The sequence below is a fragment of the Pezoporus occidentalis genome, unplaced genomic scaffold (assembly GCF_034315485.1).
Source record: "Pezoporus occidentalis ecotype Australia unplaced genomic scaffold, CSIRO_AGI_Poc_V1 ctg435, whole genome shotgun sequence".
Taxonomy (NCBI): Eukaryota; Metazoa; Chordata; class Aves; order Psittaciformes; family Psittacidae; genus Pezoporus; species Pezoporus occidentalis.
Window position 1 is genome coordinate 45,239 of NW_026915764.1, and position 12,196 is coordinate 57,434.

General features: G+C 45.8%; 1 protein-coding gene and 1 long non-coding RNA gene across 7 annotated transcripts in view; one reads left to right on the plus strand and one right to left on the minus strand.

Annotated features, from left to right (window-relative positions):
• Positions 1 to 12,196, plus strand: part of SPEN (spen family transcriptional repressor) — a 66,429-nt gene that overhangs the window by 18,968 nt on the left and 35,265 nt on the right. For 2 of the 6 annotated variants that reach the window (XM_062634667.1, XM_062634668.1), the window contains exons 2-3: positions 71 to 391; positions 3,743 to 4,219. In XM_062634667.1, coding sequence (XP_062490651.1) covers positions 71 to 391; positions 3,743 to 4,219 — 798 coding nt within the window. Of the gene's footprint in view, positions 1 to 70; positions 392 to 412; positions 1,723 to 3,742; positions 4,220 to 12,196 lie in introns of those variants that run through there. The other 4 variants (XM_062634669.1, XM_062634671.1, XM_062634665.1 and 1 more) reach the window with 2 other exon arrangements.
• LOC134171993 (uncharacterized) lies at positions 8,563 to 9,197 on the minus strand. The gene is made up of 2 exons (XR_009967799.1): positions 8,863 to 9,197; positions 8,563 to 8,777 (listed from the first exon to the last, which is right to left on the minus strand). It is a non-coding gene; the product is annotated as an uncharacterized LOC134171993 (long non-coding RNA).

The following is a 12,196-nucleotide window of genomic DNA, read 5'->3' on the forward strand; positions in this document are numbered from 1 at the left end:
GGCAGTGTTATTAATCGCGGGCTGTTTCCACCAGCACTAATATTTCTGCTCTGCTTTGCTTTTCTTCCAGATATGGACGTGTCGAAAGTGTCAAAATCCTCCCTAAGAGGGGGTCGGAAGGTGGAGTGGCAGCGTTTGTGGATTTTGTGGACATCAAAAGTGCGCAGAAGGCACACAACTCTGTCAACAAAATGGGAGATAGAGACCTCCGGACGGATTATAATGAACCAGGAACCATTCCCAGTGCTGCTCGGGGATTGGATGATACAGTTTCCATAGCATCTCGTAGTAGAGAGGTTTCTGGGTTCAGAGGAGGTGGCGGGGGGCCCACTTACGGCCCCCCCCCATCGCTTCATGCACGGGAAGGACGTTATGAGCGGAGACTTGATGGGTAAGTTCCAAGGTTTCTCTAGGCAAGTATTTTGTATTTGATATGGTGAGAAACACAAACTCGTATCTAGGGCCCCCAGATGGATTTAAAATTTTGGGAATTATCTATGTTTCCTATTTTGGGTTGGAAACGGAAGTGATTTCTATCCCAGTGGCTGGTACCTTGTGGATCCATAGAGGATGTTTTCCGCAGCTGGTTGGATATCTACACTTGAAATAAGGTGGTTTTAAGATGGAAGATTTGCTTTGGCCAGCATCGATATTGGAGTTACTCTTTTCTAGAAGTAATGATTCCATTTCTTGGATAATATTAAGGCCTTGCTCGGATGTATCCCTGCTGCCAGATGGAGCTATCTTACTCTACAACATGTGGTGAAGTTCTCTGTGGAGTATCTTCGGAATACTAGAACCTAAAATTCTGTGAAAGCTCGATGCCTAGTTCTCAGCTCTCACTATACGCAGTGGGTATGTTAATTGGATTGTCACCACAAAATTCCTAGTAGACTCTAATGATACAGCCCCTTGGATTCTACAGACAACACTTAGCCATGGAGATAACGCCTGGATGGAGAAGACCGAAGGCAGCTTGTGATGGTTCCATTTTGGATCTACATCATTTCCAAGTTATTGGGATTATTCTTTCTGATGGTATTGGCAAAAAGAGATGATGGACATTACTAAATTTTGGAAATTATAGCCTTTTTTTTTTTTAATGCTGGGATAAGAACTACTGCCTTGAATTTATTGGATGGTATACAGTCAAGACGCCAGTAGCCATGGGGAGTGGATTACTATCTAGTCTCTTAAAAAGTTCTTTGCTGCTCCACATTAAACATACTTTAGTTTTAAGGACGTGGTGCTAATACCAGTTTGTGGATACACCAGTGCAAAATGACTGGGCTGGATGGTTACAAAGGTTACAGAGGATGCCTGCTGGCCAGCAGCGATGAGAGCCCTGCAGCATTGGGTGATCTTCTACCAGCTGCTTGATTCAGACGTAGGGCTGGAAATTAAAGTAATGGATCTATTTAAGTGCCTACTGTCTCAAGAAAGAAGTCTGGGGGTTTCAGAGTTACGGTTTCAGTCTGGGACTGCTTCCTTCCAGTGGAATTTTCCTTTTTTTTTCTTTTTTTCTTTTTTTTTTTTTGTCTTGTCACTAAGATTTTTTAAGATTTTTTTCTTGTTGGTTCATCTAAAATATCATTTGACACCCTTGCCCATTAAGAAGGTGGATTACCCCTGTAAGAGGGGCCAAAATTGGGGAAGTTATGTTCACAATTCTCTCCCTAGATTTAATTGGGAATATAGGTCGTGTTTCCACACTTGGAAAAGGTTGGTATGTCCTGCCCTGTGTATCTTAGCCCCTCTCCTAACCCAAGTCAAACCCTCTCTTTCCACTAACTCCAGTAGTACTTAGTACTAATAGATAAATCCAGAAGCGCTGTAGCTCTTAGATTTCCAGCTCTGCTAGCTCCTCTGTCTGTCTTCTGTGTCCTTCTCATTTATAAGGACTTTGTTCTTTTATGTAAGCTGTATAGCAGTAACCCTCTAGAAAATACTGCCTTTTCTCTTACCTCATTAAAGCAGCTTTCACTGATTAACACTCTCTAGGATGCTAAATGCAATGGTTGATATAAAATTGTTGATCTTGGTCCTTCAAAAGGGGAGGGGGGGGGGAAGAGACATATTTCTGTGCCAGATCCTGAAATCCAAAATGCCATTGTTGCGAGCAAGAGATAATGCAAATAGAAAGGCAACAATGAATTTTGAGTGGATGTGTAAAAGAATAATGTTGTATTGCACTGGTTGGGTAGCTGCTTATATATAATTTGAGAGGAAAAATGCAGTCAAAATATGAACTAGCTCTGTAGAAAGCTTAAAAAAGCTTATAATTTAACAACAGAGGGTGAGTGTATTTAGAGCATTAAGGATCTAGTGATTCATTGGAGGAGGAATGGAGGGAACTTCCTGAGATGCTAATGGAAAAAGATTCAAATCCCATTTTCGGTTCATGAAAGCTCCCTGCACTGTTGCTGCCATTTTAAATAGAAGACAGAGCTGTGATGCAGGAGAGGAGGAGGAAGCACGAGGCAGAAGTGGGTTATTAGGATTCAGGGGATTGAAGTGACTAATAATTGATTCTGAAGGAAGAATCAGAGAAGGCTGAATAAAAAAAAAGGTTGAAATGTCCTTCATGCAATGGATAATTAAATTCTTAAATTAACTTTGCCCACACTGACATACTTGGAATTTTACAAGTATTTTTTAAACCCTGAATGTGATCGTTCTCGATTCTTTCATTCTGTGGTTGTAACTCAGACATACCATCCTGGTGCTTGTCTGAATTAGATGACTAAACTATTTGTGATGCTCTTTTAACTGTTACCTGTCAGTTGTACTGTCTCTTTATTGGAGAGATCACAAGAACTTTCTCAGAACATGGAGCCTTTCTCGATTGATGTACAAAATGTTTGAAATACCAAAACAAAATGGACTGTAGCTCCTTGAGAGCAGCTTGAGAGGGTGTAAATTGTGTGATGGCAGTAACAACAGCAGACGCAACAAACAAAAGTACCTGCTGAGAAATGTAATTCCCACTCTTTAAGTAGGATTTTAGTATCTTCTGGGGGCCTGCATCCTAGCATTGAGGTATCCTGACGTTAGATAAGATGTTCTTCTAGCTGACGAGAATGGAGTGTAGCAGCCTGATAACAGCAAAATTCCCTCTGAGGGGATGAACTGCTTTAGAACAGCAACAAGAAACCCCCTAATTTTCTGGGTCTTCTCTCTGGGTTGTGCTACCCCTTTTGAAAGCAGCTTCTTACCTTTGGGTCATGCTTTGCACGGAGGCTTTCATGGCTACTGCCCACCTTGCCATGCCATTTTTGCGAAGGATAATAAGAAGAGCTCCAGTAATGAGCAAATTCCAGAAAATTTTTTGAAGCTCTTAAGCAAAAATGGAGGGAAAAGAATAAAAAAGTTAATTTTGATGTCCACAGACATGAAGTTTTTCCTTTTTATTGACTTGAAAAGAAAAAAACCTGTAATTTAAATGAGGATTCTGCACTGGAACAAGTGATATTTTTTCCCTGTGCAGGCAAGATGCTGGTCATGAAAGCCCGATACTGTGATTAAAACAAGATGATTGCTCAGCTTGATTGTATATGAATATAACTTTGGAGCCAAGTAAGATGTTTTTAAGTTTGTCAGCATTTGCTTGATAGGTTATTGCTGTTTAGTGGAGAAGCAGTCGCAAAAATAAGTCCATGCTGACATGAATGTTTGCATGATTTGCTTGGAGTTGTGCTTACCCCTTTCTGATGGAGTATTTTTCCCCCCTTCCTAAATGCAGGGCTTCAGATAACAGGGAGCGTGCTTATGAACATAGTGCCTATGGACACCATGAGCGGGGGACGGGAGGATTTGATCGGACGAGACATTACGATCAGGATTACTATAGAGATCCTCGAGAGCGGACTTTACAACACGGGCTCTATTATACTTCTCGGAGTCGAAGTCCAAACCGTTTTGATGCTCACGACCCCCGTTACGAACCTAGGGCCCGGGAGCAGTTTACATTGCCCAGTGTGGTACACAGGGATATCTACAGGGATGATATTACACGGGAGGTACGAGGCAGAAGGCCAGAGAGGAATTACCAGCACAGCAGGAGCCGGTCGCCGCACTCATCGCAGTCCAGGACACAGTCCCCACAGCGCCTGGCCAGCCAGGCAGCCAGACCCACCCGCTCCCCCAGCGGCAGCGGCTCCCGGAGCAGGTCTTCCAGCAGCGACTCCATCAGCAGCAGCAGCAGTACCAGCAGCGACAGGTAGGTCCCGACCCAAAGCGACCGTTCCCTGGGCGTTGCGGGCTGTTTCCGAGGCACGGTGTGGAGTTGTGAGCCAGGGCTGTGGAAATAGAAGGTGTTTGGTGGCAGAGCGTTACTGGTGTAGAAGTAAAGCGGTGTGAAAGGCAGAAGGGCTGAGTTGGCACGAAACGGATCCGAGGAGAATGGCGTTGCTGTGGTTAATTATTTTCCATGGTGGATCTGTGCAGCATCCGTCAGGCACTGGCTGGACAGCACGGGCTGCATGGATGCTGCCTGTCTGTGTGAGGAGTGGGGAGCTCTTTCGTTTGCCAAGTGAAGGAATGAGCAAGTTTTAAGGTCAACTGCATTTTACAGGACGTGCTGTAAAATACTTTGGGAAATGATGGATGGTGCTGTTCAGTTTCCTCTCGTTCCTGTCGCCGCCAACATTTCCAAGGTTGATCTCTTCCATTTTTCCCCTGTTGCCTTGCAGCAAAAACTGTAGACTTGGAAGAATTAGAAAGAAATCATAAATCCAAGTGTTCATTTCCTAGTGATACACCCACGGCTTTGGTTCTGCTTTGCTGTGGCTTTATAAACTAGTCCAGGGGAAGAAAAAAGTGCTGGAGCTAATAATTGGAATTCTGGTACTAATTTGAAAGGACATGTTGGAATGCCTCATGGATATTTAGCTCTTTAAGAATAAATTCACCCTAAAAGTGGAAAGCAAGAAGGTGCCATTGCACCCGGTAAATGTTGGGTGAAGAGCTTTGAGGGGTTTGCAGAGTTGGAAACGTGTCCTTTGTGTGCCAGTTGTTTTCCAAAGCTGAAAGCACTGATTCAGTGATTATCAGTGTAATTAATAGTTGGGGTTTGATTATCGCTGTGAATGGAATTCTGCCACTGGTAACTCTCTAATTTGTTTTATAAACTCCTAACGTGCTCGATGCTGGAGTGTTGGGAAGGGTCGGATGGGCTGATGCTGGGGAGGGCATACGGAAGGATGAGGAAGTTGAGAACCGTGTGAAGATTTATTTACTCCTTTTAATTCCTGTTTTCTCCTCCTGGATTTAGAAATCCAGGTCCTGGCTTGGCTGGAGAGCAGGTGAGGAGAGAGGCTTCTCTGGAATGAGAGGACTTTGAGCTGCTCTGCTTATTTCTGACACCTGTCTCTGAATGAGGTCTCAGCACTTGGAGGAGGACAACCCCTTGTCAAAGATCTTTCACACCTATTACAGCTTAAAAAAAGCTGGTGAGACTTCCATTGGTCTCCAATAAAACAACCCCAGAGAAGATGAATCAAAAGGAGGTCTGGTTACATTTAAGGTTAAAAAAAATCCCAAGCAGGGAGAAATAAAACCTCTCTCCTCTGGTGCTCCTTTGTGCATTACAGAATGGGTAGAAAGGAGTCCAAGAAAGTCGTCATATTTATGAAATGTCATTGTTGGGAGGTCGAGATGGGATGAAATAGTGGTTTGAATTTGAGAGGACTGAACGCGATCCCACTGGAACAAGGTTTTAGGATTAATCAGAAGAAAAGCAGCGTCTGCTGTGCGCTTCAGCATTCCGTTTTGGCAATTCCTGGTTGTAGTAATGGAAAACTAGATGATGCTCTGGGAGGAAAGGGAAATAAACATACTTTTTTCCTTATTAATGCAGAAATTCAGTAGAGCAAGTGGTGGATTCTGGTGTACTGAATTCTGAAGGCTCAGAAAGCAGTTTTACATGTTTCTAAGCAATGAGTTAGAGACGAATAAATATTTATAACTTTATTTTGTAAAGCAAAACCCCAGCTGGCCTTAAGGCACAAGTGGACTTTTCTGTTTAATTTTTAGCACGCTTTGAATTCAGCCTCAGACCCCAGGGGAGCAAAAGCTACCTTGTCCCCTTCTCCCTGTGCAAGATACTTAGGGATCATGTACCCAGAGCAGGCAGAAACTGAGTCCCATTTCTATAGCCTGGGTAGTAAATTCTGGCTGTGTCATCCCTGGATTGCTTTACCAAATCCCCTTATTTTTCATTTCTGGAGTGGGATTTACCTGGAATAACTGAGGGTGGTTTGTTGTTGTCTGAGGAAGAATTACTTCTTGCAAATCACATAGTATTTCTCGGGGATTTTAGCAAACTGGAGATCCTCTTATGGCTTTATTCTAAGTGGAAATGGATGATTTTGTGATGCTGTGAAATTATTGAGGTCTTTATATTTGTCACTCAGGCCTTGTCCTGGCCCTCCACCGGCAGGCTGTAAGAGGCAAAACACATTCTGCTCACTTAGAGGTGGGTCCCTGTTTGGGGACAATGGGGAACTCCGTGTTAAAACACTTGGGAGTGTTTTTGTGTGTGGCACCATCCTTCAGGCACTGTGAAAAACAGCAGAAAGGTGGCAAAGGAGAAGCTGGGGCTTTATTCCATGTGCTTTTCAGAGAGCTGCATGATGTAAATATGATTTATGTTAAATGGAGGTGATTTTCCTGGACAATATTGTGAGGAAAGGTGCTCTGCAGGTTGTTTAAAGAAAAAAAAAGGTGAAAAAGCCTTTATTTCTTAAAGGTTTGTTGTGTTGGGCTAAGCTTTAAATGTGTATTTGGAGGCCTTTGCAGGGGTGTGTAATGAGAGCTGCACAGAAGATAAGACCAAAAAGATCATGGTAAAAATAACCCCTGTTCTCTGCAGCAGGGCTCTGTTCAGTGTCCTGAGGCCTCAGCAGTTGCTGGGACACTGGTGGCTGTGGATGCTTGAGCTGGAGCCGCTTCCGCACCCGTAACAGTTTGTGATTTGGAGTTGTCTTGACACAAGATTCCTCGTTTTCCACATTCGTTGTGGAAGAGGGTCATTGGGGTTTTAGTCATCTTGGAAGCTTAAAAACCTCCAAAATGGTGTTGGAATCTTCTGCCACCACCAGCCTCCATTTCTCCACTTCCCCAGTGCGAACACGCATCAGAAATGATCCATTAGCAAACATGTTTTCTGTGTTGTGTCATGGAAGAGGCAGAGTACGGATGGGAGCTGAGGGATCCTGTTGGAAGCAAAACACATTTTGTGTCCTGCCACACCTCCTGAGAAGAATCTCCCCTTTTTCTATGTTTTGGGGTAGAAAACGATCTTTTCTAGGCTGCTGCTTGAGGTGTTCCAATGTGCTAAAAATAATTTCCATGCTTTTTTTAGTGCGTTCTGTAAAGTCAGGCGGTTCAACACGTTTCGTGCTGCTCCACGTGGTACTGATTATTTCTAGCCCTTTGCTGCTGTGCCGCCTCCCGGCACTGAGCAGCAGGACGTGTTGCTCCTAAACACCGGGTGAGGTACCTTGTCCAGACAGGATCTAAACTGATGCACAGGATCCTTGGGTTTCCTAGAGGTGATGGTTCAGAATGTGAAAGTATGAGCACCGTGTGCATGTGTGTGTGTAAAGTCACAGATCGGTGACCTGAGGTTTCCTTTTGAACCTTCTCTGATGTATTTCTATACTCTTCATCAGGGACTGGAGCAATAGGACAAGGGGTGATGGGTTCAAACTGAAACAGGGGAGGTTCAGGTTGGAGATAAGGCAGAAGCTCTTCCCTGTGAGGGTGCTGAGGCGCTGGCACAGGGTGCCCAGAGAAGCTGTGGCTGCCCCATCCCTGGCAGTGTTCAAGGCCAGGTTGGACACAGGGGCTTGGGGCAAGCTGCTCCAGTGGAAGGTGTCCCTGCCTGTGGCAGGGGTTGGAGCTGGATGAGCTTTAAGGTCCCTTCCAACCCAAACCATCTGTGATTCTGTGATTTATTTAGAGTGGTTATTTGGTTGATGTCAATGCTGGATTGTTACTGCAGAGGTGAATAATTTCCTATAGCTTGTAAAAAAAGATTTGCTCTGGGATTAAAAGGACAACTTCAGCTTCCATGCAAAGTGACTTTATGTGTATTCCCCAGGATCTAGGAGAGCACAGTGCTGAAACAAAGCAGGAAGTTGTGCATAGAGATGTTTGGAAATGGATTTTAAAGTTCTATTGAGGAGTGGGCAAGTAATTAGAGTTTATCTTCTAAGTTTTTGATTGTGATGAAATTCTTTCTGGAGCAGTGAGTTACAGTTGGAAAGGAACACGTATGTGTTATTTTATGTGTCTTAATATTGAAATAAACTGATGAAAAACACTGCCAAGAGAATTTTAATCATGGGAAAAACAGGCTCCCTGCAGCCTCAATGGAGTCTCCGATGCATTCTGTTTTGTCAGGGACTTTCTTAGCCCGTTCAAACAACTCAAAGCGAAAGTAGCAGAAAGTGAATTCAGTTTCATTGCATCATGCAAACCTTTCCCTACCATTGTCTTCATCGCCTCTTTCCCGCATAGTTTGTCTGCCAGCAAGTGATGAATCACTGACTTAGGCTTGGAGTCAGGGCTCTTCAGTGTGTTCAGAGATGCCTCTGCTGGGGACAGCTGAAAAATCGGGAAGAATGGAGTTAAACGGGGCTGTTGAGGCTTTATGTCAGGATGTGTGCGATGGCCTTTGCTGATGTGAACTGATTCCATCTCAGTTTTGCACTGCAGAGATAACGTCAGTGGTTTTCATCTCTTCTGGCAGGCTGAGAGGGTTGAGCACGTTCCTGTTTGTGTGGGGAAGAGAATTAGGCAAAGACTGAAGGAATAATAAATAAATTACGTGGAGTAGGAAGCTTCCTTTTCACTTACCACAAAGGCAACAGTAACTCCTGTAATAGTCAGGTGCAGCAACACCTCATCCTCACCTCCTGTTCCCATGCAGCCCTGTGCCGCTTTGATGTTCGCTCTGCGCAGGGAAACGTGAATTAAGGGAAGGAAAATTAAAAGCTCAGGGGTTTGTTACCGACTGTCGAGCGTTTTCACTTTGTTCTTTCGTGTGTCTCTATTCGTGTCAGCCCGCGCTGCTTCTCATCTAAATATAACCCCCTCCATCCTCCTCAGCATCTTCCCTTACCCTTGGGAGCGTATCGAGTGTTTTGAGATGGAGCAGAGGCAGATTTCAAATACCTTTCAAGAAAGAGATGGGTTTTTTGTGCTCAATACAACAAAGCAAACCTTTATATTCTCCTTTAAAAACACCACCTCTGCACGCACACGTGTACACATAAATACACGGTCCTGTGGACTGAAAGAGGTGATAAACCGCCCGGGATCGCAGCTGCCCTGGCCCTCCGTCCCCTCCTCACCTCAGCCCGAGGGAGCCAGGCCGTGCCCGCGGTGCTGGGGCTGGCGCCGACTCGCGTTACCTCAGCGTCCGCCATGAGCATGAGGAGGGTTTAACCTCGCTCCGAGACACCCCCCCTCGCTTTAGGTCGCCTCGGAGCCCGGCTGTGATGGAAGCGGGGACACCGAGAGGGAAGCTCGGTGTGTTTGGGAGCCAGGGGCGGCTGGTTCCCTGCCCGCGGGCACCCGCGGCCGCCTCAGCGAGCGCGGAGGGCGGGTTGTTTGTGCCGCGGAACCGGTTTGAACCGGCGGGAGCCGGCCGGGCGCGCCGCCCCTCAGCCGCGGCGGCGAAAAACACCTCAGGAAACACAAATAAACCGCGTTAGAAACGGTCAAAATGGTTAAAACAGAGCCCCAGCCTCTCGCTGCGGCGGGTTTAGCTCCTGGGGGAAGGAAGGGTTTTACCCGCACAGAGGAACGGCAGCGCCTGTGTGGAAGCGAGGTAACCTCGAGCGTTCGAGCTCGCTTTTTTGTCCTTAAAACCTCCCTTCAGCGCCCGACGGAGAAATGAGCCCCCCAAAACCAGATCCGAAGATAAATGTCATCGGATACGGAGCAGGTAGGACGCAGTTGTGACATAAACCCGAGGTTTCTCACCATTGCGAAGCCCCTCCGGGAGAGCCCACCCCCCATTTTCATGTGAATACACAATAAAATCCTTTCAGATGGTATCTTTGGTTTTTTTTTACACAGTTTTCAGTGCGTGAGTAGCCCCAGGAAAGAGTGGAGATTTTGCTTCAGTGTCTAACACCCCCCCTCCGCAGTACTCACAGTAATAGGTGGTAATTGCTGGCTCTGAATGGCAAAGCAATTAAGCCTCTTCCTAAATGTGCAGCAGTAGGTGTTGATCGGGATCTGGTCTGTCAGCCTTTGTTTCTGTAGCGGGGCCCAGGAGCTGAACGGCTGCTGTTTCAAAGGGCATTTGCCTTCACAGGCGAAGAAATCCGTCTTTTTCCCTAAATAAATCTCGGGAAGGGACTCTTTAAAAGTGCATCGTGTTGGGGGTGGCTGTGAAGGAGAAAGGGTCCTTTATCATGATGAGAGCTGTTTTGATCGTCTCATGACTTTATTGTATTGCATTCTCTTAGAGCAGTTGGTTTTGTTTGATGCTGTAAAAGCTTCTTGCAGTTATATCCGAGTCTTTGTTAGCAAATACAGAGGTTTCTGGCCTTATCTGCGGAGGGAGGAGAGCCTGCCGTGTCTTACAAACATCTCCAGGTCACAGCTTCAGGTCTGCAGATCTGGTGTGAGGTTTGGCAATTCCCCGTCTTCCCAACCTCCTCCTTCAGGCGCAGTGGGAAAACCAGGAGCCGCATGGAAGGCATTGCTCCCACCGGCGTTGGGGGACACGTTGGCCTCCTGAGCTTTGCGTTGGGCTGTCTGTTAGCCCCGTGGGAGCTGCTAAGCATTGATTATCATTAATAATAACCCTCCTGCACAGAGGAAGGAGTGGTGCTGCTGGTGGATGGGATTTGACTTTGGGGTTGTGCGTGCGCGCGTTAACAAAATGGTCACTTCTAATTGCGTTTTTAAGGCTTTGATTTCCTTCCAAGTATTTTGCTTAATCATCTTGAGTAGGCTGAGGGAAGGAAAGAATTAGCTGAGGTCAGGGAAGTTGAAGCTGCCTGTGTTTCATCTCAGGAGCAGGGCTTCGACTGAGGGATCCTGAAGTCAGGAAGGAATCTGCCTCCTGTTCTCTTCCTGCAGCACACCCAAAGGGTAAGGGGGAATCAAACCCCCCAAAAAACCAGATCCAGGGAACAGTGTAGTGCTGGGGGCCTTCCACTGTGGGAATGGTCCTGATTCCTCTTTCTTTGTGAGAAATACAACTGGGATGTGAATCATCACTAAAATAGATTAGAGGGATCATAGCCTAGAAGTGCCTGCTTGTCTGCGCGGCTGATGGAGTCTAGACAGCTCAGATGGAGACACATACATTACAGGCACCAAAAGGTGGGGGAGAGGATTCCCACCGTAAAGACCTTTGGAATAATGGGCTGTTTAATAATTTCTAATGAATATTCACGCAGAGGGATGAATAGCAAAAGAGGAAGGTTGTACTGAATGCTTCCGGAAAAAACACTGGTCATTAGGATGATCAAAGGAAGAACCCAGCCGCCGCCTGTGTTCAGTCATACGTGTTGCCATTAAAGCATGCACAGAGCGTCCCTTCACATCTCAATGGTTGGACTTGTAAAAACAGTGATTTGGGGTTTTTCTCCCCAAAGAGGATGTTTCTGGCTCTGCCAGAGGTGTGGATGCATGCGCTGTTGTACCTTCAGGTGGCAAACCTTCCCTTTGAATCTCTTTTTGAGGTATTTCTGGTCATTAACCTTAAAAACAACTTTAGGTGCAACATGGTGTGCTTCAGCTGAGGTCACAGGGATGTGAATAAATGGTAAATAACCCTAATTGGGGAAAACCAGAAGAATATCATCCCTCAGCCTTTGCCAGCTGAACTAACCATGTAACTGATGCAGTTAGGTTTGCCCTTAACATCCAAGCATCAAGCATAGTCCATCCATGACATCGCAAGTGCCAAAACCACTAATGATGGCATCGAGGTTTTAAGCATGAAAGCTTCTTAGCGGGTGATTAGATATCCCTCTGCAAATCACCGCTGTCAGCTGGTAATGCCGTGTGGAGGGGAGGACGCGGCACATTTCCCAGTGGAAAATCACAGACTTGAGTGAAGTGACGGCTTTGTTGTATAGAGGAAACACAATTCACGTATGTTAGGCTGGTTTCGAAGATCTTTAAGGGAAGCAGAAGCTGAGTTTCCAAAAGGAGGAGGGACATG